At 40.5% G+C, this 26,742-nt stretch overlaps 1 protein-coding gene across 3 annotated transcripts in view; it reads left to right on the forward strand.

Moving 5' to 3' along the window:
- The first annotated feature begins 4,671 nt into the window (after positions 1 to 4,671).
- MAP3K1 (mitogen-activated protein kinase kinase kinase 1) overlaps positions 4,672 to 26,742 on the forward strand; it is a 75,658-nt gene continuing 53,587 nt past the window's right edge. For 2 of the 3 annotated variants that reach the window (XM_029942260.1, XM_029942261.1), the window contains exon 1: positions 4,672 to 5,171. In XM_029942260.1, coding sequence (XP_029798120.1) covers positions 4,690 to 5,171 — 482 coding nt within the window. In that variant the 5' untranslated portion in view covers positions 4,672 to 4,689. Of the gene's footprint in view, positions 5,172 to 6,131; positions 6,231 to 26,742 lie in introns of those variants that run through there. The other variant, XM_029942262.1, reaches the window with a different exon arrangement.

Consider the following 26,742-nt stretch of genomic DNA (forward strand, 5'->3'; position numbering starts at 1 on the left):
CTACATGTGCCTTTTGAACACTTGAGTTATAGCTAGTCCAAAATGATATTTGAGATGTTCTGAAGTGTAAAATACACACCAGATATCAAAGATGTAGTACAAAAATAAATGGTAAAAGTTATCATTAATAATATTCTATGTATTGGTTAAATTTTAAACAGTAACATCTTAGATATATTATGTAAAATAACACATTATTGTAATTATTTCACTAGTTTCTTTTTAGTTTTTTTTAATGTGGCTACTAAAAGATTTTAAATTACATATATGACTTGGCATTTGTGGCTTGCATTATATTTTATTAGCACTCCTCCAGTGGATGTCAGTTTTGTATACTTATTTAGCAGTTTTCATCCCAAAACCATGCACATCAATTGCAAAGTGAAGGTGCAAATGTTGCAAAAGATGCAGAAGTGAACTAACCATCAGAAGTGGCAGTGAACTTCTTAGCTCACATGGAAAGCTTTACAAGTGTAGGATTCAGCAGAGTTGAACCAGCAGACCAAAAAAGAAGAGAAAAGCAACAGGGACATCACCTCAAAGAAAGCAATTGAATATTAGCAGAAGACCTTAGGAAAATATATAAAGTTTTCAAATATTTTTTGCAAAACTAATAGTCATAAACAAACCACAAAAGACAAATAAAAAAAAGAATACCTCATCATATAACAAAAACATCAACCAACATAGCTCATTCAAAGAATTCAAAGAATCAGTGCAGTGTTGCAAATGTAGTAGAATTTTCCTAACTGTAAGATAGATCCATTTCCCAAGTTGTCGTTTTATTTTTAAATAGAAAAATCCAATTTATCTGTTTTTCATTATTTACTGCAAAATTTAGTTTCTGATTTTCAGTACACGCAAATATACGCAAAATATTTAGATGACTGGTTAATAAAAAGGAATAATAAATGCATATATGTTTATATACCTTTATAAGATATGTATATTTTAAATTTTTTTATTTTTTTTAATTAATTTATTTATTTTGAGAGAGATAGAGACCCGGGGAGGGGCAGAAAGAGAGGGAGATAGAGAATCCCAAGTAGGTGCCACACTACCAGGAGAGAGTTCAATGCAGAACTCAAACTCACAAACCATAAGATTATGATCTGAACTGAAATCAAGAGTCAAATGCTTAACTGACTGAGCCACCCAGGTACCCCTTAAATACCTTATTTTAGGTTAAACATAAACAACAGGATTTTGTTTGGTTTGGTTTGGAGTTTCTTAACCAGTATCTGGCTGTAGAGCCTTGGCTTGTTGAGTATAGGTTCACTGTTCAGAGTTCTATGTATCTATGTCACATATCTCACTGCCTACAATTTTCACTTTTATTTTTTCAAAGCCACCTGAGACGTGATAGATACTTGCTTTTCCAATCTTTTACAGTTATCACATCCACTGCTAATTTGATAGAGACTTTTTTCAGTGTCTCACCTTCTTTCATTTTCCAAAGCATTTAACTCAGTTTTCATTGGAACAACATTCTTTTTGCATTTGTATACCCATGTTTTATTAACAATCAATTTAATAGTACTTAAATCCCATAAAGATAGTTATAATGGTATAATCAGGTTTGGGAACAAGTATGACAAATTTTCTTTGGGTCCACAACTCACCTGGAAGGAGAAGGATACAGGCACAATGAACATTCATTGTGCTCTGGCATCCCTTTACACTTGTCCTGTTAGGGGGCCAGTTATCCCATCAAGGACAGGATTTCCTGACTTGGAACATCTGGAAACACCTGGGAAGTATGATGTGTGGAAAGAACATGGGGAAACCAAGTTCTAGTCCAACTCTCCTGCAAGTACTCTGTACTAAATATATAAGTATATATAAACCTCATAGAACACAAGCTTTTCGTTCTTTTCTCCAGGTTATATTCATGCTCTTTATGTCTACTTAAAAACAGATCTTACAAAAAAGTATGGTAACACACACACACACATAGATCGGAACATTCTCTCAGAGTCAGCCTGATAAATACATAATAAGAACATTTGCACATGGGAATGTTTTATTTAATTTTGTAAATAAGAAAAACAACAAACAATATCCCCAAAGAAGAGGAAAAGAGGAAAAGTTCTTGCAAATGCATAGTAGGTGTTAGGTGCACAATAAATATGTGATGAATCACATACAGGCTGAAATATTTCTGCCAGTGCATACTAAATCAGTTCATTCTAATGCCAGCGATAATTATACACAATCAAGAAACACACCAATATTAAGCTAGATTCTCCAAAAGAATGTGTGTAGGAACTGAAGAGTAACTTAGGCAATTCCCAGAAGCACTGTGTAGAAGCACTGATCTGTAAAGCACTAGCATGTTACCAACGTTGTCATGGCATAAGTGATTCGTTACAATGCTTATATCTGAGAGAGCATAGAACTAAAGAACTTGGATCTGAAGTTTTCAATGCACAAGCAAACTTTGAAGAGACACAAGTCTCTTTTATGTCATTAAAGAAATCAAATTAAGGCACTTCAACATATGCATTTGAGCAGTAACAAAAGCAGGATCCCATCAAAGCCAGGGATAAGTCATAACCATGCTTAAAATCCATTTGTCAGTGTATACATGCATAATGACAACCCGAATATTTACATGAAAGATCAAGGGCAAAATTCCTCCAAGCACCAAAAACTAGGCAAAAGACCATTACATGGGTTTCTCTGTGGTGGTGTGTGGTGAATGGAGGCAGTCACAGAACTGGGGCTGGTTGGTAGTGTTCCATTTGGTAAAAAATAAGAGTTTTGCCAGAATCCTGTTCTACTTTGCTACTATGGCCAAACGTTAAAATTGGAACAATTTTGAAAAGCTAAGGCTTACTCCTCTCATTTACAGGTAACTCTGTATATGTGTATGCAATTTAAAGGTTTTTCAATCTAAATAGAAAGAGGATAGTTTATCCTTTTCAGTTTGGGATTTGGTGAGTGTGACAATCTGGGAAGACCTGGGAAACAACTAGTGTTTAGTTTGGATGATACACCTGGCTACTATTAAAAGAGCATATAATTATAATCTAAATGTAGACATAACTTTTAACAGATTAATCTAAACTTTGAAAATTTGTACCGTTGAACATAACTATCTAAAACCATCCTATGGCAGATGTTGCAGCAGTATTCAAAACTGAGCTAATATACACTACCATTTAAAAAATCTCTCCAGTATCACCACCCTCTTCAGTTAACGTTTATATTCGGGAATGGGGCTTTCATTTCATCTAGTTTCGAGAACCCGAATGAATTGTTTTGTAGACAGTTCAGACTTACTTCTAATTCTATGAAGACTGACAAGATAGCGCTCTACTTTGTGTTGGTGAGGAACCCTCTGCCTCCCCCCCCCCCATATCTTAACTAACGTTTCACATAATAAATATAGGGGGTGCGGGATCTGGGTTGTGGGAGGTTTCCCCTCACTGACAAACCTGCTCAAGGAAAAGAAGGGAGGGGAGAAATAAACGCCACACAAAAGCTCTACTAGTGTGCCTGAAGAAAGGTCGAAAATCATTAACATATAAATCGTGCTTTTTCCATTCCAAGGCACCTTATCGCCGGGACTGCCCCAGGGACTGAAAGAGTCCGGAACGCCAAGTTAGGCTACTCGGAGACTGCAGGGGTGAGGGAGGAGGGAACCCAGACCGTGGCCCGACCCTGCCTAGAAGGACGTGCAGCTGGAGGCATCGGATTGGGGGGAGGGGGAGGAGGCGGGACTGGCCGAGGATGACAGTATTGAGCGCTCTCCTGCACAGACGAGTTTCCTTCCCCAAAATCGCTGTGTTGTCCTGTAAACCGCTGTCTTTCCCCAAAACAGCAGAGGAAAAAAAGATGTACAAGAGCACTCCCGTCCCTCCGTGTCTCTCTCTAGCGGGGGCGGAGAAGGAGGTGAGAGGGATGTCCCAAATCGGTGATGTCAGGTCGTGAAGAAGATATTCCAGGAAACTTTTAAGTTTTATTTGTAGCTCGAGTTGGAGGTAGCGGGAGGACAAAGGAGGAGAAAAGCGTTTTTTAAAACTTATTCCTTTTGCCCGCGGCTGCACGTCTGCTGAAAATCGAGTTTCTTTCTCCTTGCATCAGGCGACAACCCTGGGCGCCACCTGAGCGGGGTGGGGGAGGGGAGATGGTCCTCGCCCCGGTTCCCCGACGACTACTGCAAAGGGCAGCGAGAATGACAAACCGCAAACTGTCTCGCCTGCATTCTCTTCCACGCACCACACACCTAAGTTTGAACTGCAACTCTCATTGGCCGACCTCCCACCGAGCCAGGCCGAGATTGCGGCGGAGAGGAAGCTGCGCGCTGCCGCCGCCGAGGCTCCTCCTCTCGCCGGTGCGGCCCGGGACTACCTGGCTGCTTGGGCGAGGGGGAGGTGCAGCTTGCAAAGCTCAGGGCAACTTTGAGACGGCTACGTTCCAGCCCACTTCGCAGGCCGGCGCGAGACGCAGGGTGCACAGCCCACTCTTCCCACCTGCTCCCCTCCATACCCTCCCCCTTCGCTGGCCGTGCCCGGTGCGCCAGCCCGACCGTCCAGGCCAAGCACCCGGCGGGCCGCGGTCACGCAGTTGGCGCAGGAGGCCCTACGCTAGCGGCGCAGGGCCCGCCGGTCCGCCCGCCCCCTGCACTCTCCCCGCCCCCTCCCTCCCTCGCAGGGGCCGAGCGAATGTAACCCGCGAGAGAAAATGGCGGCGGCGGCGGGGAATCGCGCCTCGTCGTCAGGATTCCCGGGCACCGGGGCGGCGAGCCCCGAAGCGGGCGGCGGCGGAGAGGCTCTCAAGGCTAGCAGTGCGCCCGCAGCAGCCGCGGGGCTGCTTCGGGAGGCGGGCAGCGGGGGCCGCGAGCGGGCTGACTGGCGGCGGCGGCAGTTGCGCAAAGTGCGGAGTGTGGAGCTGGACCAGCTGCCGGAGCCGCCGCTCTTCCTCGCCGCCTCACCGCCGTCCTCCTCCACTTCCCCGTCGCCGGAGCCGTCGGACGCAGCGACGGGCGGGAGCGGTTTCCAGCCTGTGGCCGTGCCGCAACCCCACGGAGCCGCAAGCCGTGGCGGCGCCCACCCTCCGGAGCCCGCGGCCGCTCTGGACAGCGGCGCTCCGAGCCCCGTGGGGGCCGAGTCCGGAGAGAAGCGGACCACCGCCGCCGAGCCGCCTCCTGCAGCGGCCCCAGCCGGGTGAGCTGCGCGGTCGGGGATGCGGCGGGGACTTGGGGGGCGGGCGGGCGAGGGCAATGAATGAACCCTGGGCACCGCGCACTGCGTCCCTGGACTGCGCAGCTAAGCTGCGCGCCGCTCGCCGGGATCCGAGCCCTCGGGCACCCGCTTTGACCCTTCCGGCGTCGGGCGGCGCCCCGGACCTGGCCTGGGGGACGGAATGGGGCCCGGGGCAGGGACGTGCCAGAGAGTTTGTTATTGTTTGCAGACATGTGACAGGCGTGAAAGCCGCGCTGCAAGGACTCGTTAAGATAAGGTGTGGGGCCCCGCGCTGGCTTTGTGGGGCTCCAGGAATCGGGACTCTTGGAGGAGCCGCAGCGTGGGACCCTGGCGTTGCCCTCGGGGCTGGGCTAGGGGGCGGGCAGCAGCCTGGCGGCAGCGCTCCCACACGAGAACCCCGGGATCGCTGGGGTGAGGCCAGAGCGTGCAAACAGGCGGTGGTCAAAAAAGGGGCGGGGTGGGTGGGAAACTCCGCCTGAGGCCGGGTGGGGGGCCTGGGTTGGAGGGGAACGAGGTGAGGTCCTCCGGGCTTTGACAGGCAGAGACCCTCATCAGGTACCCGGGGCCCGGCCCGAAGCAGAATGGCCACAAGGGCTGTTGGTGGAAGGTTCTGTAACGCCTGTCAAAGCGGTGTGGGCGGGCAGGCTGCACACTCGGAGACTTGCAATATTTTAGGAGTGGGGTTTTCTCATTGCGTCCCTCAAGGGGCTCCACATGTTCTTGGGAATGCGGACAGCGCCACTGAGACTTGAGTGACTTCTATTGGGAGTTTGAAATTGGCCTTTGAAGTTTGCATTTGGCGGAGTGGTGTAAGAGCCAGGACCGGATGTGTCAGCCATTCAGTTTCAAAGCGGTGGTGACTGCTCCCCGCAGCCTCTCTGGCGTAGCTGGGGATCTCGGCTCGGGTGCGGTGCTTCCTGCTCTGTGCAGCTGCGCAGGCCGCCAGCCGACTGGGGGATTCCAGGGGTTACAGTGCGGTGGGCTTCGGCTCACTTAGTCCTGTAGCGCCTATGCAATGCGGTATGTGTAACGTAACAGACTAGATGTTCTTGGCCTGACCCCCCCCTTTGGGGGGGGGGGCTATTGGAAATCTTTATGTTAAAGGAAGTTCTTTTAAGTGTGACAACCGTAATCCTTGTTTTTAGAAAATCGGACTAGTGTTTGCACAGCACAGTCTTGATGAGTATTTTGAGTTGCTGGAAATGTTTTTGTGATAGTTATCCATTGCCCTGTAGACTTTACTGACCTTTATTCTGAGTATTTTAAAGACTGTGTCTTACATTTCTTTCCCATGTGAGACTATTTGACAGTAGGAATCCTTGGTTTGGGTTATTTAAAGTGCTTTGGCAGTTTTTTGAGCTTGATTATTATTTATTTGTTTATTTGTTTATTTACTTATTTATAACCACAGTTCATTTATTACCAGGAAGTTCCCCGCCCAAAAAAAGCACCCTAAAAATTATGGTCAACACTGTGCCATGGTAATCTCTAGAGGAAAGATTTGTGGCTGTGAGTTTTCTGCATGCACTTGTAAATATAAATTAATCTTACAAGAGTTAAGTTCCTGTACACTTTTCCTATTTCTATGCAGATTGGACTAAAAACTCAGAATAATTTTTTGAAGGCAGTTGATACTACAAATGAGCTCCAGATAAAAATAATAAACCTTTAATTTGAGAATTTTATCTGTTCTCACTAGAGCAACTTTTTGAATACAGTAAATAATTTAGTGCCAGCATTCTAGTCATTAAAGAGCAATGAGTGTAGAAGAGCAACCACTGTAAAAATAATGTGTAGAGTTGTTTAGTGTTGTCTCCACACAAAATAAGAGGACTAAGGTAGAGGCAGGTAGAATTCAGAAACAGTAATTCATGCTTAATTTTTGCATTTTATAACATAGGTGTTTTCGCCCTCTTTGTTTAAGGGGTGAATTATAATTGCAGAGTGTGTGAAATAATGGGCTAATCAGTGTAATCCCTTTTTAAAAATGAATCTCACTAGCCAGAATGCTGCTTGTTCACCCTAAGTCATACCTACAAATTGCATATATACTAGAATGTTGATACTCTAAACTTGAAATACAGTGATTTTTTTCCTTCAAACTTCCTTGTCAGTGGGATTGAAATTCATTTGCATTTGTTTGTATAAACACTTTGATTATAAAGGGTTCATTGAACTTTACATTTTACTTTTCTGACAGTTTCATTTGTACGTTCTGGAGGAAAATATAGCCTTGAGATTTTGAAGTATTTTTATGTTCTAGTAGTAGTATGGGTCTGGAGACCCCTTCTGTCTAAAGATCTATCATATGTTTTAAAGAGAATCCTATGATTTTTAATTTCAGAATTTCCTTCATGTTTTTGATCCTTGTATGTAGAAAATACATTTGTGCAGTAGAAATTATGTAAGTTATCTTAAAAATAGAAGAGTTTAAGTGTGTCCCTCTCCTTTAGGGTAATAATTGAAACCATTGAAAGTTTTGTGCCTGTAAGTGGCACTCAGAGGTTTGGAATTTTAACTTATTTTACAGAATTCGGAACTTTTTCTATTTATTGTCTTTGAAGAAAAATTGCAGTGTTATCCTCCATTGAACAGGCTGTTGTGAGTTTGGTAGATATAATTACTCTATCCTATTTTTGTAACTGAAAAAACCCTAACTATCAATTTGCTGGCTCCATGAAAGAACAAGATCTGCTGTACTTGTTAATGTTAGTTTTTGTTTAAAATTAAAGCTATTTCATAGACTGCTTTTATATCCTGATATAGCCTTCAGCTTTCACTTTCTTTTAGAAGCTGCTGGGTTAAAAATATAATTTAGTGATTTTTTACTAGAGGAAATATAGGAACATTATTACCTAAAAGTAAGTTTTAAAAAATTAAGTTGGCTATTTTACAAAACAGTAGAGGGACTTACATAAGTTAATATACATGAATTTGTAAGTTTTGTAGTTATGAATTGTCTCCGAGTTCTCTATTAAATCAAGTAAGAAAATTAATGCATTCTTCAAAGATTACCCTTATTAAATATAATTCTGAAAGAAAAATATCAGAGCTATAGTTGTTGCCAACTTTTGTTTTCTTTTCATATCTGATTTTGGCAGGGGTGACTGGTTAACCAACATTCCTTAATGTATGATTTCCAATACTCTATAATAACTCCATTTTGTTAGATACAAAAACCAGGAAGTAGCCCTGTTCATCGGTACTGTTTCACCTCTTCTATAGTGCCTCAAGTCTATGTTGCATGTTTTAGAAATGATCATTTACTTACTGGCTTGAAGATTTCAAAATATAGAAAGAAAGGAGTGTTCTTTGTTTTCATTGGGCGCAAAATAACCAGCTACAGCTTGCCTAGGCTGTCTGCTCATCAGTCCTTGACACTGGCTGTGAGCATTCCAGAAGAAGAAATAATGGGGTGGCAAGGCATTTAATGGTAAATGGATTCCCCTGAGGGAAAATATGAAGCATTCAGAAGTGCTCTGAGTTAGAAAGCACAACTTTGAATTTGTAACCCATTTTCTCGGGTTGAGGGGTCTTTCTCTGTAAAGGCAGTAGAAAAACATTATAATGAAAACTAATAAACTCTATAGGCTGCTTAAGAACTACAGTACATTGTACCTCTAACCTTGGTAATGTTTTGATTATATCAGATATACCAAATATATTCCTTAGACTTGGTGGTTTTCCTCAATCCTGGCCTCTTTTTATATCCTAAGTCAAAAGTTAGAGCGACTTAAAAATGTGAATGGGTACAAGATAAATGTGAGGAAACATGTAGCATTAGGAACAGATCCAAATTGTCTCTAACAAATAATTTAAGAACATTTTTAACATGGAAGAAGTAATAAGGACCAGAATTAAAGTAAATGGTTTGTTGCAAAACAGTGAGATTAGTCAGGTGATTTTATAGCAAGATTGTAAGAGGATTTTAGCTGTGGCTAAAACATGTTCGTTAAGCATACAGATATGTTTGGGTTCATTTTACGTAGCCACCTTTCTTGCCTTCTGTGGGGCAGGCAAGTTACAGCCCTCCAAGGCATTGTAATTTCTGTTTTCAAGAGGTGGAAACTCACAGGTGATGCTAAAGCCCACATAACTAGAAGATAGAGCTCCACCAGTCTGACTCCACAGTTCATTTCTTTCCACCATCTATGCTGCTTTTATTTTTTCAAATTAATAATTAAACTAATTGGTAATTTTTAAGGAGGAAGTTATTGCGCCAGAATCATATTAACATAATAGATAAGTCTCTGCTGAATGCCATTGCCAATGTATTTGTTTCTTATGTATATACTGCATAGTTTTTTGTAACCCAGCCTTGTATATGTAATGCAAGTAGACTGTACTAGATCACCTTATTGTGTTAGGCAAGAAGAATAATTGATTCATGTTGAGTGTTTCCGAGATTTCTTGATTTGTGCTGTGTTAAATCAGAAGTGGAGGGAAATGAAGCTGAAATTAACATCACTCATTTATCTAAATCATCACACATGGAGAGAAACTGTTCAATATAGCTGGATCCTGGTCCTTTCTTGTTGTTGTTTTTTATTTCATTTATCCAACATTTCTGAATCTCTACAAGATGATGGTCTGGTTAGCAGAGAAAAAGATCATTAATGCATGGTCTCTGTTTCTCTTGGTGGGCTCTAGTATGCGTGTGTTCAGCAGTACTATGTTAAGTGCTTTAAGAGAGATGTGAATTAAGAGAGACACCTAGATTAAAAATTAGTGCTCTGAATCTCATCCACTGCATTTCGTACTGTATTCCTGCCATGAATACAGTGGTACCTCCCTAGCTTTCTCAGGGATTAATTGGCCTTCCAGGTTAGTAGTTAAGGGTGGTAGCTTTATTTTACTTTCTGTTGGTATTTGGTCTCTTTCCCCTTTCTTAGGACAGGTGTATGCTATAGTTTTTCCATTTCCACAGTAATGGAAAAAGGAAATCTAGGTAAAGATGGATGACTTTCAAACTATTTCTGACTGCACTCTTAGGAGGAATATATACTGAACTGCAAGGTCAGATGTGATTTTTTTTTCTTTCTTGAAAGAGAAAATGGAGATATGGGGAACAAGAAACTCAATATATGCCAACGGTGGTTTTAAAATTTAGTTGTAATTATTAGTAACAGCAACTCTAGTTGCTAGTTAAGAAAACAACATTGGGAAATGTAAATTATGCTCTATGGTATAAGATAAGAAAATATCCTTGTCTTTATATACTCTATGGCATATCACAGTTGGCCTAGGTATGTTTGATATGGAAAGGAATTCTGTATTGTTAGGGATGGAATCCTTTAGATACCAGTCTGGTTAGTTTGACTTAATAGATTGACATGTCATAGAGTGCCAAGAACTGTTAATTTCTTAATACCCGCCAAGCACATATTTCTGAGAGTACAGTCTGTCACCTAGAAATCATTAATGAGTCCATCGGACCTCTCGAAGAGTGGAAGTCCCTGGAGCTTACACAGTGCTATAGTTAGTGCGTTAACTAAGTTTACCACATGAAATAATTGAGTGTATGTGGAGTAAGGAGAGAGTAGATACTGGGTGGAGATTTTACTCTTGACAAATAGACATGATCATTACCTTTTGTTATTGCATAAATAGTCATTTCACTGATATATTATCAAATAATCTTCAAACTGGTCTTACAGCATTCCAAATACTAAATATCAGTTGTTAACAAAGGAGGAACTCTGTCTCATTATTTATACCATTGCCCAGTACCTAGACTAATATCTGACACCCATGAATATTAGGTACCCACAAATGTTAGGATGAATTAATTTTCCCAAAGTGGTTATTTTTAAATTAGTGTATCTGAAGATTATAATAATTTACTTTGGTGTGATTTTAATCATGGTCTGTCTTAAATTAAGTCAAGTTTTGAAGTCAAGAACTGTTCCTTTGGCTTGATATTTAGTAGTAGTAGTTGGTATTTAGCAATTGGTGTTTGGAAATATTGATTGATTTTATATTGTGTATAACAGAATAATTTAGTTTCATAGCTAAGTGTAGTTACAAAGTAATTAGCAATGCTCAAAGTATCAAATACTGAGAAAATTGAGTTTCTGATATTTGAAGTGGCTAGTTATTTGGACTGATGGTAATCCTCCTGATTATCTTCTTAACCCTGGCAATTCGTTGGTGGCCTATCATCACCCTCTTGAACATTAATATTAGAAGATCCTCAGGGTGATCTTGGGGTTTCTGTCATTTTGTCTTCTACATCCTACCCTCATTAATGCCTTGAGATCAGTTATTGACCATTTACAAGTGATTGCCTAATTTATTTTCTTAACCATGACCTCTCCTGAACTCGAGACCTACATCTAGCTGTCTGTGTTAACAGAGCCTTACCCAGATATCTAAAACCAAATTCAGGATTTTCCCTGTACCCTGCCCTCCTAATATGTTCTTGGCTCATGGAATGGCAGAACCAGAACCTAGGAGTTAGCCTTGACAGCTCCTTGTATTTAGTCCACCAAACAGGCTGAGGATTTGACCTGTTACCACATCCCTAAAACCAGGCTTTCATGATCCCTTGTTTGGCTAATGTAGTTGCTTCCTGACTTGCTCCTGCATCCTGCTTTCTCTCTTCCAATCTGTTCTCCATATTAAATGGCCAGAGTGATTGTTTTATTTTATTTTATTTTCGTTTTATTTATTTTTTAAGTAGGTTCCATGCCCAGTGTGGAGCCCAGCGCAGGGCTTGAACACACAGCCTTGAGATCAAGACCTGAGCTGAGATCAAGAGTCACATCCTTAACTGACTTGAGCCACCCAGGTGCTCCCAAAGTGATCATTTTTAAATATTAATCTGATTATAACAGTTTTCCTCTAGAAAAGTAAATAAGATTGAATATAAAAACTCTCAAAAACTTTGTTTGGTTAAAAACAGAATTCTTAACATGCCCTTCCCTGTCCCTGCCCTGTCTGGCCCTGCCTGCCTCTCCAGGCCCATCTCAGATCACACTTGCCCTTGTTCTCTGCCTGATTGCCTTCTTTCATTTCCTCAAACTCAGCACACCACCTCCTGCCGGAGGGCTTTGGCTTGCACTGCATGCTCCCTCTACTGGGAACACTCTTCCCCAGTCACAAGTCAGCATTTCCTTGTTCAAACCCTAGCTCACTGGTACTTCCTCAGGGAAGCTTTTCTTCCCTGGTCTCTCAGACTGGCTTGTAGCACAGTGTCCTTACTCTCAGTAAGTGTTGTGATTTTACATTTGTTATCTCATGTGATGACTGCCCGCCTTCCCCAGAAGACTATAAGACCTGAGTGGAGAACACTTGTGGCTCGATAGGGACCTGGCACTAGCAAATGCCTGGCCCAGAGGCCATTATTTGTGGAATAAATGAGTAGAGATAATAATGGCAAGTTTAACCTAGTGGGTCATCTTTTTGTTGTCTTCAGTCAGGGTACCCTAGGACCTAGCTGAGATAGAACTAAAACATCAAATGCCTAGATGATGGGTCTTTCCAAATTCTGTTTGTGATAGATTCATTGGGGGTGTCTGGACTACCAGACATGCCAAGTTACTTGAGTGAGGTAGGACAGCTGAATATGGCATGGAGGAAATAGCTGTACAGTAGTCTCTATCCCCTTTTCCATGGTTTTACTTTCCGAGGTTTCATTTACCTACAGTCAGCCACAGTCTGGAAGTTGATGATCCTCCTTCCTCCTTCTGACACTGTCGTCAGAAGTTCAGTAGTACTGCCCCTCCCCCACTCATGCTTGGTGTCTCTCTCTCTCTCTCTCTTTCAAAAATAAATAAAAACATTAAAAAAATTTTTTTAAAGGTTGCTTCTAGGTGTTTCAGTTAGTTAAGCATCTGACTGACCTTCGCTTGTGTCATGATCTCACGGTTCACGAGTTTGAGCCCCTGTGCTGACAGCTCAGAGCCTGGAGCCTTCTTCAGATTCTTGCGTCTCCCTGTCTCTCTCTGCCCACCCCTACCCATGCTCTGTCTCTCTTTCTCAAAAATAAATAAAAACATTAAAATTAAAAAGAAAATAAAGTTCAGTAATAGCTTAACGCTACATCAAAGTCTACGTCATTCACCTCACTTCATCTCATCATATCTGCATTTTATATTACATCATCACAGGAAGGATGAGTACAGTACAATAAGTTTGAGAGAGTGACCACGTTCACATGACTTTTATGAAATAATATTGTAATAATTCTATTTATCAGTCATCGTTACTGTGCCTAATTTATAAATTTATCATAGGTATGTATGTGTAGGAAAAAAACATAGTTTGTATAGGGTTGGGAACTGTCTGGTTTCAGGCATCCACTGGGGGTTTTGGAATGTGTTCCTAGTGGATAGGGGGAGACTATTGCATGATAATCTGTTATAGGTAAGAGCTTACTATGTGCATGTAATTCTTTTGTACTTACTAGGTTGTAGAAAATGTGTGTGTATGTTTATGTATATATGAATAAATATACACATAAAGGTGCCATGCTTTAATAGAATGATTCCTTTTTTCAAGTTCTCAAAATGTTACGTAAACTTAAGATAATCATTTTAAGATTCTTGTCCCAGTGTAGTCTTATGACTAAATACACTCATAAAGAGTTATGCATTAACATCTCTTCCACGAACTAATAATGTAATGTAAACTTAAAATCCCACTTCTAGGATTCTTGTCCCAGTATAACCCTACTTCATGTAAAATTAATAAACTGTTTTTGATAATTTAACTTGGAATAAATAGAAGTTCATATTTGCACTGAAGAGGACATTTGCTAGGCAAATACTCTATGAGATTTCAGGAACCAAGAGCCCATGTAACAGAAAACATTTTAAAGTTTACTGGTGGTAACTAAACCCAGCAGCCTCCCTTATCTAGAACATGGTTTAGCACTAAGAAGTAAGGAAAAAAGGCTCTCAGCTGCCAAAGAGCCTGTAACCAAATCTGTCCTTTGAAGTTCTTTGGTTTTACTCTTAGGAGTGTTCCAAGGGCATTAGCTCAGGATTCACTGACACTTCCTTAAGATATTCTTCTTGTTTTCTTGTCCATTTGGTATCCCCAAAACATACCAATCAAAAGCAGCCGATTAGAAGGACTAGAAGTTTGAGGAAGGGACAGGTTCCCTGATAGCAGTAATACTGGCAGAGAGACTTGACAGCCAGAGAGGAGAGAGGGATGCAGAGGAGGAGCTCACAGCATTGCTGTCGGGGAACAGACACCTGGTGTGGGAACATTCGGTTCCACATGCCTAGATAGCTTCTCCGATTATAAATTTTTTAAATGACAGAACTTCCCACGTTACCCACATTACTTCTTGAGCATCAGTTTCCTTATTTGTAGAATGAATATGATGAAGATTGTTTTTTATAATGGCGAGTGTGGCTCATCATAACAAGGTTGTGGTGTTTCTTTCTACTCAGTGAACTGAAATTAGAAGATTTATAATATATTAAGTAAGAGTTCCTTTCAAAGTAATTGTAACAAGTATTTTGATCCCGAAAGTGGTAAGCTCCTAAATTATCTAGAAGAGATAGTTATATAGCCACAATGATACTGAATAATTGAAGAGTTCTTTAGAATTCCATAAAATTGGATGCTACTCATTAGAAATGTCGTGTGGATTATCTGTGTGGGAGAATCTTTGTTTTATTTGTTGGCTTGAATCATATTCTACCTTGCAGTTTCTTTAAGATACTTCTTAATCACCACCACCAGGGATATATCCTGACCTTTCTCCTAGTTAGACTGTGAAGAGTCAAGCAGTAAGCTCCGACTTTGTAACACTGATCGGGTTACTTAATGACTGCAAGGTTTTTGGTTAATTACTTGCAAAAGCATTCTTCATGTCTGTATGCTTTAAGGTGATAAGTGTTTTGAAACAGATATTCACATTTCTTCTTTTTTTTCTCCTTCAAGGTAATTAATTGGCTGCATCTCTTATTTATTTTCTGGATTTCTATGAATATTCTTAAATTCTGCTTGGGTAGTAAATAATTTTCATTGAAACTTAGATTTTATGAAAGAAGCAACAGTTTAATGTAGGTATTAATCTTCCTTAAAAAGTTTTAATTTTTTAATCTAAGTTTATTTTGAAATATGAAAAAATGCATCAATTCTTCTGATACAGTGACATCTCCGTGCTCTTATATGAGGTCCTAATGATGTATCTGGGATTCAGAATTTATAGAATTAAACTTCATTATTAAAATGATTGGACAGTCCTTTTGAAAGCAATAGAGCAATTTATTTTTTTAATTTGTAATTTTATCATTTGACAAAAAGGACTGTACATTGTAGACTACTAAATTTGCCTTTTATTTTTTAATCTTTTGACATTTATTCCTTTTCGGGAGACAGAGGGAGTGTGTGAGCGGGGGAGGGGCAGAGAGAGAGAGGGAGACAGAATCTGAAGCAGGCTCCGGGCTCTGAGCTGTCAGCACAGAGCCTGATGTCAGGCTTGAGATCATGACCTGAGCCAAAGTCAGATGCTTACCTGACTGAGCCACCCAGGCACCCCTGAGCTGTCTTTTTAACAGCTGAATAATATTCTGTCATATGAATGTCTCATTAGCTACTTTCCTATTTTTTCCCTCAGTTTCCTGTTTTTTTTAGACATTTATATTGTGTTTGGATTGTTATATTAAGCTTCAGTGACTATTACTGTATATGCATTTTTATGTATTTGATAATTTAGTTCTGTAAAAGAAATATTCATAAGTGGGATAGCTGAGTCAAAGGACATGCATATTTAAAAGCTGATTATATAGCTGAATTGCCTCATCAGACATTGTACCAGTTTATGTTTATTCCTGTTTCCTTCACAGTATGTGAGAGTGCCCATGGCCCCACATTTTGGCTGTCATCGGATATCGGCCATCTTTCATTTCCTACCAGTCTGGATGAAAGATGGTTTCTTATTTTAATTTGCTTTTCTTAACTTTTTAACATCATTGTGCAACTTGTAATATTTATTAACAGTCGTACAAGTTGCCATATTTATTAACAATTTCATATTACTTTGGTATATTTCCTTTCACATATGGGTAAGAACTGTTTTTTCCTATTGGTTTGTAATCACCCTTTGTATATTCGAATAGCTTTGACTTGTATTGCAATTGTTTTCCTCCACTTTTGTGTTGTGAGTTAGGAATTTCAGTTATAGTGTTTTTCCATAGAGAAGGTTTAATTATTTTTTTCAAATTTCAGTTCTTTTCTGTTCATTGTTTTTGTGTTTAGGTCTTATATCATGGCCTTCTAGAGACGCAGTGCTGTGTAGTACTGATAATACAGACACATAAATTGTAGGCATAGTGTCACCACTGCCACGTGGTGTGCCTGGGCAGTTACTTACCTTCCCTGCATTTCACTTTTCTTAACTGTAAGGTGAAGATACTCCTTCATAGTTTTAATGAGGACTGAGTACTTGTAAACTTCTTCAGACAGTGCTTAGTGCATGGTAAACATATAAGTAATGGTTCTCATTATTCCTTATTGCAAAAATACAAGAATTTACCAGCATTTTAAAATATTTTTATGTATTTAAAAAAATAACTTTAACCTCTGGTCCATCTGAAGCTGTAAGGAGTGTGATAAAGGGCTCTAATTTCATTTTCTCCAAATGACTAACTAGGTGTCCCAGCACTGGTTACTGACCAGAAACATGCCCTTTATAGCATACTAAATTTGTATATATTTGGAAGTTCCCAGATACATTTCTTTGAGATCTTTTTCTTGCACTAGGGGCCTAAACTACTAAATATCCATATTTCAAGATTAAAAGAAAGTCATTAACTAGAGAGAAAGGATATATCAGGAGATCATTAACTATATCTTTGCTAAATTGTTCTTGTAGAAATTTTGGTCCCTGAAATGTCTTGGCTTCAGTGTCAGAACCCTGCATCCTGCCGCCCCAGGGATAGTTTCTCCAGAAGGTGCAGCTCGGGCAGGCACTGCAGCCCAGTGTCCACACTGAATCCTTGTCCCCCACCCACCTTCCCCATCCTGTCCCTCAGATCTCCTGCTTGTTTTGGGTGCCTGTTGGTAATTCCTGCCACCATCTCCCTAACTGCTGTGCGCATTCTTCTGGCTTTCTTATCCTTAGCGTCCAAGCAGTCTCAAGTTGTACTGTTGTCACTCCCTGCTAGCCTTGGAATCCACCCTAAGCTGCTAACGCGGGGTCACGCGGTTGTCACCTCATCCCGATTCTTGCAAAGCTTCCTTCCTAACCAGCCTCCTGCTTTTAGACATGTCTCCCTGTCTTTTCCCTATGCTGCAGTCAGAGTGAGGCTTTTGCAGTGCAGGTCTGACCCTGACACTTCTGTCCATGGAACTTTAATGCATCCTCAGAATAAGTCCAGACTCCTTAATATAGCTCAGAAGCCTCTGGTGACCACCTCTGCCTCCCTTTTAACTCCCCCTTTCAGGACACCGCCTTTATTCTCAATGTGCTGTTTCCTCTATCTGAAATACTCCTTTCATCTCTAGTGTGAGATGGTTTTTAATATGTTTTTCTTCTCTTTGCAATAATGAATTACTGGTGTTCTAAATATAAGTGTAGCTATTGCAGAGGTCAATGCTGTATTGTGAATTCTGCTGAACTCTTTGCTTTGAAGTTCCTCAGTATCTGAATTAGATTTGCCACTTCTAAACATCTTCAGTTTTTCCTCTCTGCATATGCAGTCATGTCTTACTGAACAACAGTGTTTACGAAGAGTCGTTTGTAAAGTATACAGTATAAAGTGAGTCAGATTTTTTTTCAGATTGTATGAAAATGTCAGAGGTGCAATGTTGGGAGAATATTTTGGTCCCACACAATGTGTTGCTATCTTTGAGAATAATTCAAGACCATCTCCTGTCAGAGAACAAATATGCTGAAATGCTGCAAGCACAGGGCTTGACTATGTCCTGGGCACATCATCACAAGGTTTATATCAGCTGTCTGGCCTCCTTGGGCAAGGTCCCAGGAAGCCGATGGACTGTAGGAAGACAGGCATGTCACATGTGGGGTCTTTTGAAATCTCTTTTTGTCTGGCCTTTGGGTACTCTCTCTAGAGAATCCAAAGGGCAGAGTAGTAAAAATGCCAGGACAAACGTCCATTGCCGGTGCTGTCATCCCCCCTGACACCGCCACTGTCCATGCCTTCAGGAGCACTCTGAGTGACTTCTGTGAACCAGGCACAAAGGTGCTAGGGACCCAGCAGGGATGATGCATATAAAGGAGTTTGACAAGGTTAACAGTCTGTTGATGACAAGGGTTGTGCAGGTCTTAGTCACCTGGGAGTGAGACTGGTGTAGGGAGGGTTTTCGGGGAAATGGGAGGTCCATGCCAAGTTCTGAGGAATGCAGAGTTGTGAAACAGGTGAAAGAGGCTTATAGGGAGGTTTCTTGAAGGGGGCACTGGGGGACCGACACAGGCCCTCTGCTGATAAGGTGAACTGCATGTATAGGTCAAATAGCTCTGGATGGGTGGAGAGTAGGGTGTAGATGGGGCTCAGGAACCAAGCTGTGGATGAGATCTCTGTCTTTGCCCAGGGAACCACGTAGAGCTGTCTGCCTCGTTATTGCTCCCACTGGCCAATCCTTAGATCTCTGTGCTTAGGACAAAATAAACAGCTTTTGTAGTTTTACAGGTAACCACAGTGTGCTAGGAAGTGGGTCAGGAGGCTCAAAGGAGTTACGTCAGAGCTGGTGCAGGATAGTCTGCAGCCACAAGTCTGGGAGCTATGGCTCTTGCACGGCCAGCAGCTCCCACAGTTGCAGAGGTCCACAGATTGGGAGGTGTTCACCTGCAAAACAAGTTCCATCCACTTTGATCCTGAGTGTGGTTTTCGAACTGCACTACACTGTGCTGTAGTGATTAGGAGCCTGGGCCTTAAGAGTGAGACCTCCTAGCCACTTAATACTTTTGGACTTGGGGAAGTCACTTAACTTCTCTGACCCTCAGATTTCTCACCTCAAAAGTGGTGTGAGTGGAGTGATTAGATGAGATAATAAAGCATGCTTCTTGACCCAGTAAAGGACTCAGTAGGGGCTCCTGGGTGGCTTAGTCGGTTAAGCATCTGACTTAAGTTCAGGTCATGATCTCGCCGTTTGTGGGTTCGAGCCCTACAACGGATCTGTGCTGACAACTCAGAGCCTGGAGCCTGCTTCTGATTCTGTGGCTCCCATCCTCGGCAGTACCACCCTGAACGCACCCGATCTCGTCTGATCTCGGAAGCTAAGCAGGGTCAGGCCTGGTTAGCCCTTGGATGGGAGACTGATTCTTTGGCTCCCTCACTTTCTGCCCCTCCCCCATTCATGCTCTGTCTCTCTCGAAATAAATAAAAGTAAACATTAAAAACATTTTTAAAGTACTCAGTGAACATTAGTCAGTAATATCACTGCAAGTAACTATGAAGACCAATTAAAACTTTGAACAGATGAGGATGAGGTTAAAACATTCAAAGTTACCTTACTAATTACCATTAGTTTACCAAAGGTAGTGTGTATAGATTATGTGTCATCTTGAGAGGAGTTTGTTTTTCCTTATTACTTTGAAATTATTTACTAAAATAATGGAAAAACACAACTTTCAGAATTATGTGATGTGGGATAAAGCACATCATTGGCAGTACATAGATCAGGGTTCTCATTGCTTTGTGAGGACATAGGGCTGGTTTCCTGGGTTTGGTTTTCTCATCTGTGAAAAGAAGAGATTGACTTACAGAGTCTCTTGGTTCACTTGAAGATCTAACAACTTTACAAAAATTTAATTAGAAAATTACCACTTGTGGTTATATTTAGTTGTAATTATTGAAAGAACAATTACTTTTGTGAACTTAAAAACTCCTGGAATTTTAAACCTGGATATCAATCCTAACAAGAAATGAAGGCCTATAAAAGAAGTCATGTTTATTAACTGACATGAAATGAGAAAATCCTTTCCTTTTTAAAGCCTATAACTATACTGGGAGTACAGTCTTTGCAAAGTGGAGAAAAGTTGGAACTGAGTAGTTAGCATGTTTGTGATTAACAGCTATGGTTAGAGGATAGTTTCGAAAACAACTTTGAATATAATTTTTTGTAACCTTACTGTTAATAACTGTTTGTTTTTTTTTATTTTACTTTAGCTTTAATTGTATAAGGAAGGGGTAGCTCTCCCCAGGGTTAACTTCTAACAAAGCCCTTCTTTTTTTTGTCTAAGTTTATAAAGTTGTTTCCCATAATGCCCATATATATACATTCCTTTTACATAAAACTTTAAAATGCATTATTCAGTGACACTTAGTTGTATTGTTTCCTGATGTTGAAAATTCAGATTTAACTGTATTGTGGGGTTTCTTTTCACTTAGAGTTAGTAATTCCTCGAAAGTATGAATTTCACTATGAATTTTTTTTTGTTTTTAATCTAATAGTTTGGTGGTCAAGTTCTAGTAGAATATGACTTCCAGGTAGATTTGGAATAGGACTTTTTAACTGACTTAATCACTGTGATTGTACCAACTTGAAGCATAGCCACAGAAAACTCTTGGCCGTTGCTGTTCTTCATGTACAGAACTGAAGCTGCTTCTAATTCATTGCTGAGCACGTCCAGTACTAATCACTGTGTGTCTTTGGATTCCTGCAGTGAAGAATACTTGACCCTTCCTGCTTCCATCACAATCCATACAGTTTCTGTGTTCTGAATGTTGGGATCAGCTCTTCAAATATTTGGGAGCACATGCTACATGCTGCTAGCACCTGATTTATCCAGAGACACAGCTGTGATGAGAAATAGAGCAACGTTCTTTTGAGTCTCAGTTGCATTAGCACTATTCCTTTAGCTTATTGTGACTGATAACTAGCAAAAGTTTTTGTTACCACTGAATAAGGGAGGTAGACTGTCAATTTGTACAATGCAAACTGAAATCATCCTGCAGTTTTATAAATCCATGGTAGACACTCCCTCCACTGCAAGAGGACTGTCTAGGGGTTTTAAAGAGTGCCAGAGATGTGTGAGAACAAAGCTTCCCTCTTGGGGCTTAGACCCATAAAGACAGTTTTGGCATCCAAGGGAAAAGGTTTATGCTCTGAACTTCTTGATTTCTCTTCTCCCTCTTACTTCCTGGGGCCCACGTTTTGGTGATAAAATCTAAAACCATCAGTGCCTTACAGCAACTTGCTAAGAATTATATTGTGTAATATAATGCTTTATTCTTATTAAAGGTTCCCCAAACTATGGAATGTCATAAATTTTAATTACTAAAAACAAAGAGTAGAAATTTCTTACATAAGTAGAGAATAGAGTTGGCCATATACCAAGCCAAGATGAAGTTAAAAAAATTTTTTTTAATGTTTGTTTATTTTTGAGACACCAAGATGACATTTTTGTTTCTAAGTTCTTTCTCTGTTTCATATTTGCCTGCCTGCAGCACATTCGCATGTCACCCCCCCCACCTCCCCCAAACACACAGACAGGTCTTGACTTTTCACTCATGCTGGCAAGTTGTTCTAAGACTTGCTGTTAGTAAGCCACCTACACTGAATTCTTTGCTTTAGCAAGTTTCCTGTAATGCCATTGCATTTCTCTATTTCTTAGTTCTTTATTAAAAATGAGTATTACTTAATAAGTCATTTATTAAGCATTGATAGGGTTTACATTTGTGATCAATTTGCTCTCTTTGGATTAGTTATACCATCTTTTTACTCACAGGTTGATTTCCGTCCTTGTGCTGTTGGGTTACTTTTGCCCCAGGATGTTATTCCGTGGGAATGCAGAGCACAGGAGCTACATTTTATACTGCTGAAACCATATTGTTTTTAAACCTGTCGCAGAAGTTAGCCCAAAGGCCTAGAAAAATAATATGCTATCAGTTATTGATTTTTTAAATAGCTAATCTGGGATTGATTTTAAGTGAACTGTGAGAGATTGCCTGCATTAAAAACACTGATAACAGCATTTACATTTTGTAAAAAGTTTCTGCTTAAGGGATATATTTTAAATGTTCGTTTTCTCCCCATATGCTTAATTAGCCATGTGCATCAAATCTTTTTAAATACAATGTTCTATCTTTTTTCCATAAACTGTTAAAATATCCTAGAAATTTTCTAATTTCAGTATTCCAGCTCTGTCTTCCACAACTCTTTTACCTGTGAAAATGGGATAAAATCTTGTTTTCTTAAGATGATGTGTAAGAATTTGGGGTGTGGACACTGGCCACTGTGAAGATATGACAGCCATCACCACCTCTCCTCCAGGATTATGTCACCTGTGATCGTCATGGGGGAAATGATGCAGTTAGCGCTCTTAGTTGCTGTGGCTTTCAGTTTTTGCCTTGCCATCTGGTAGTTATTTTGGGGTCTCTCCTGTAAGTCTGAGAAGCAAAACATCACTGGGTCTCACCCTGGATCCTAGAGAACAGAAGGGTCCACAGCTATGGTGCAGCTGACGCCAGGCTGGGCTCCCCGGCTCAGATCAGTTCAGGTACCAGAGACCTGCTTCTGGATAAGACTTGCTCAGGGTATTGACCAGTTCTCCCCTGCTGGCACTTTTATAGGAGACTAGATCAGGACTGGGAGAGAGAGCAGAGGGGGCTGCTGTTGGCGGCAGTGATGGTGGCCAGGGTGGCAACTGGCATCAGTCTTTCCAGCCAGTGAACTGTAAAACCCATCAGGCTTCTTACAGGGTAGCTAGACTCTGACAGAGGGAGATGGACCACAAAACACCCAGGCCTAAGTTTTTTGTTAGCTCCTGATTCGTAATTTCATGTGTTTCTAATTATTCATTTTGTGATTTAAGATTAATCAGCCTAACTACATGTGGGCCTTTAGACTGCCCTTTCAAAAAGTTGGTAGCATGTTCATTTCACATACTAAATGATATTTTGAATCGTTAACTGTTACTTTCACTTAGAACTTTAAACATTAAAAAAAAACCTGAATATTCTAGTCAATTTTAAGATGTTTATGATTGCTTATGTAAGACTAATGAAAAAAATAAGGAACAAATGAGTTTCATGAGAATTTTTCTTTGACCTCTCAAGAGTCAAGGAGCCCAAGTTAAAGGTGATAAAATGTGGATAATATTTTGAAAATTAAAATTATTCTGATAGAAAATGGAAGTTTTCTTTCCTGTTTCAGTTAAAATGAAAAGCTTAATCAAATTGCAGTTCAAGAGTTCTTTATGGACACATCTGATTCCTTCTTTCCCCTTTCAGCTATTGTTTAGGGAATTTTCTGTGTCTTCAGTGGAAAAATATCTAGCCTGCTCTCCAGGAGCTGATTGTGGTAAACTACGTGTAGCGTTGGGTCACACCAGCAGACCTGTCCCCACTACTGTCCTCCCACCTCTGCAGGACATTGAGTAAAATACTTTAACTGCTTTGAGTTTGTCCTCATCTGTGAATTGGAAATAATGTCTTTACTACTCCAATAATTTGAGAAAATTTAAGGAGATGGTGGATATGAAAGTGCTTTCAAAGGCAAGCACTGTGGAACCTTCACCCTTCACAGAGTGCATGCACAGACTGGGTCTCCCCTACACCCTGTGACACTGCTGTCATTTCCATTTTACAGTTGGTGAAGATACCTCACAACAGTTAGGCAGCCCCTCCAAGGCAAGTGAAGTATTAAGAGGCAGAACAAAAACTCTGACCTTCTGTTCTGTATTCACACCCACTCCCTCCGGTGCTGCCTCTCCTCACCTTGCACCTGACACTCCTAGTGCGTGCTCCACGGTAGCTGCCCTGGGCATTTCAGGCATTTTGAAATTTGTTTCTTTACACCTAAATATAGTTGTTACAACTCTTTATAAGTGGGTCTTGAAAAAGATAGTTTTCATGTGCAGTGATTTTACATAAAATCTCAGTTCAGACTTCACCATTCTTTTAGTTGGTGTAATTTAATTATTGGTTATGCTTGTTTACTAATTTGAGTGAAGATATTAATATTTAAGGCAAACATCCAATATGGAAGTCTGCGTGAGTGAATTTTAGTCCATTTATTCTCTTATTGATGTTTTTTCTCTGTAAGTTAACAAATGTCTGCCTTCCAAGTGTGGAATCTTTATTTTGTGTTCAGCAGGCATCTTCTTTGATAATTAAAAGAGCTTAGTGGCTTTAAGAGAATTCTTTAATCTCCCTGACCCTATGCCTCCCCCACAAACAAAGGAGATTATCTTTGACTTGAACTATAGAAAGGCCACTCAGGTAAAAATGAAATCTCCTTTAGGGCAAGATAAGTATCTTTGCCCTTAACTGTCTTTTATTCCCTTATTTTGTTTTCTTAAAAATCATAATGTGTTTGCTGTCACATTATGCTGTGAAACTTAATATATGTACTCCTTGTAGAATCTTAAACTGTCACTTCAGCTGAGTCCATGTTTACTGGCATACTGTGTGCATACTACTGTGCTAGGAACTCTGTTGTGGAGGTAAAAAGATGATTCACTTCTTATGTCCTCTGTCGAGTTACAGACTACTGGTAGCTAGGTTCAGGGGAAACTCTTGGAGAAAACAGGGTAGTTGTCCATTCTACCTGGATTTGACAGTATTCACCTGTATACTGGATATGAGGGCAGCTTCATAAATGCTGCCTACTGATTATCCGTTTAGGGTACAGATGATGTAGGCAATGAAGAAAAAAGACGAAGAAAGAAATACTGTTGTGCTAAGAAAGCCCTCTTAATAAAAATGTAAACCGACACACATACCCTGCCCCAAGAAAATGGTCAAGAATGATGCGGTGTCAAATTCCTAAAAATTATTTTACTATGTGCATTTTGTTTATATACATCATTTAAGAAAATAACTTGTGGGAAGTAAGATATGTTTAATCTTATATATCTCATTACAGTGATGATAATTCCTCCTTTGGGGCTGAAGTCTCCTGGCTTCTCATGAGTGTTTGTAAGGATACCTTTGCTCAGTTGAACCTGGGTTGCTGAGAATCTTTCACAGTTGCTAAAGATTGAAGAATAAATGGGGAGTTGCTGTGGGCAATTTTAATTCCTTGACAGATCAGCCCAGGTTCATATCCGAACCTCTGAAAGAAAGAGTAGTGGGGAAATCCTAGCTCAGATTCCTCCTTCTGAGTAGTTTCAGGATTTCCTGGAAGAGAGCAAAAGAGAACCTGCAAAGGAGATGTCACAGGACAGGTGACACCCAAAAGGCCTTGTTAAGGAGTAACAGGGCAGTGAGGAAGCACACGCTCCTCTCGACAAGCTGGTTGAGGATGGAAGGGGGAGAAGAGAACGCCTAAGTGTTAGCAAAGGCAAAGAGCTTTTCAGAATTGATGTGATTGGTCTTTAAGGGTAGGAGAGGGGAGAATGCTTATAGGCTGAAAAAATGGAGGAAAGAGAGGAGGTTTTGTTGTTCAAGTAGTGAGCGTGCTTTTTGGAAACACTGACGTTTCTTAAGGAGGAGGCTTGGAGGGCACTTGACTGAATGAATAGGAAGCCAGTCTGTGATTAAAAGTTTGCCATGGTTATGAAATATGTAGATAGGCATTTTCTCCATGTTTAAATTTTTGTAATTCATGGTGTAACAAAACATTCGCTCACTCAACAAATTTATTAAGAACTGGCTATGTGCCAGGCACTAGGAATATAGCAGTGATGGAACAGACAAAAGTCCCTGCTCTAACAGAGATTATATTCTAACAAAACACAGTTGTGATTGTACTTGGAACCCATTTCATGGTTTCTCCATGCACAGTTTGTTCGTGTCTTACGGATTTCCCTGAGGATGACAAGGAACACTTTTTTTTTTAAGTGACTTTCCCTGCCCCAAGTGTTCAGAAGATTGCTTTCTGTCCACACCCTCTTGGTGGCTCTTACAGTTCTCTACCCTCTTTCTAATGGTCACTTACAGTTGCCTCATAGAAATAGTAACCTGGTCCCGTTTTAACTTGGTCAGCATACATACCTGACTGGTAGCCAGTCACATTTTGATGCTGAAGGTGTGGTGTGGTGATGCACATAGGGATGTGATGCAAGAGTACTTTCTTGGTAATAATAAAGTATCAAAGATTTAAAATATTTTTAGAAAAATAGTTTAGGACATATTTAGAAATATAAATATGCGTTCATGAATGGAAAGTGTAGAGACATGATTTATGCTTGGTAGTTATTCAGTTTATCTTCTCTCTGCCTCAGGCAGAGGGTGACTTGTTGCTTATATATAGCCAGTTGCTGTGGCTTTGATAAATTATGCTCATTCAACAGTGTTTTGAAGTTTCATCATATCTTGTTTATGTAAACATCAAATTGTGATGGGAACGTGGTTGAGAACAGCTGCCGTTAGCTTACTGGTGAACACTTTGGACATCCATTCAGCTCTGCTGAAGAGGAAGGACCCCAGAGTGTCCCGTGCAGTCTGCCATCCTGAGAATGGTCACTTGGTACAATGAACATCTTTGTGTCACAGATGAACATTGAATTCATTTGAATTTTATGTTTTAGTCATATTTGTATATTTAACAAAAACTTTCTTTGCATCCCACTCCCAAATCTTAGAATGAAATTGGCCTTCTAGAAATAGACAGTCTGTTTTTCATGATTATGCCATGGCTTCTAACGCATCCTACCAGCTGT

Source organism: Suricata suricatta, chromosome 6 (genome assembly GCF_006229205.1).
Source record: "Suricata suricatta isolate VVHF042 chromosome 6, meerkat_22Aug2017_6uvM2_HiC, whole genome shotgun sequence".
Classification (NCBI taxonomy): Eukaryota; Metazoa; Chordata; class Mammalia; order Carnivora; family Herpestidae; genus Suricata; species Suricata suricatta.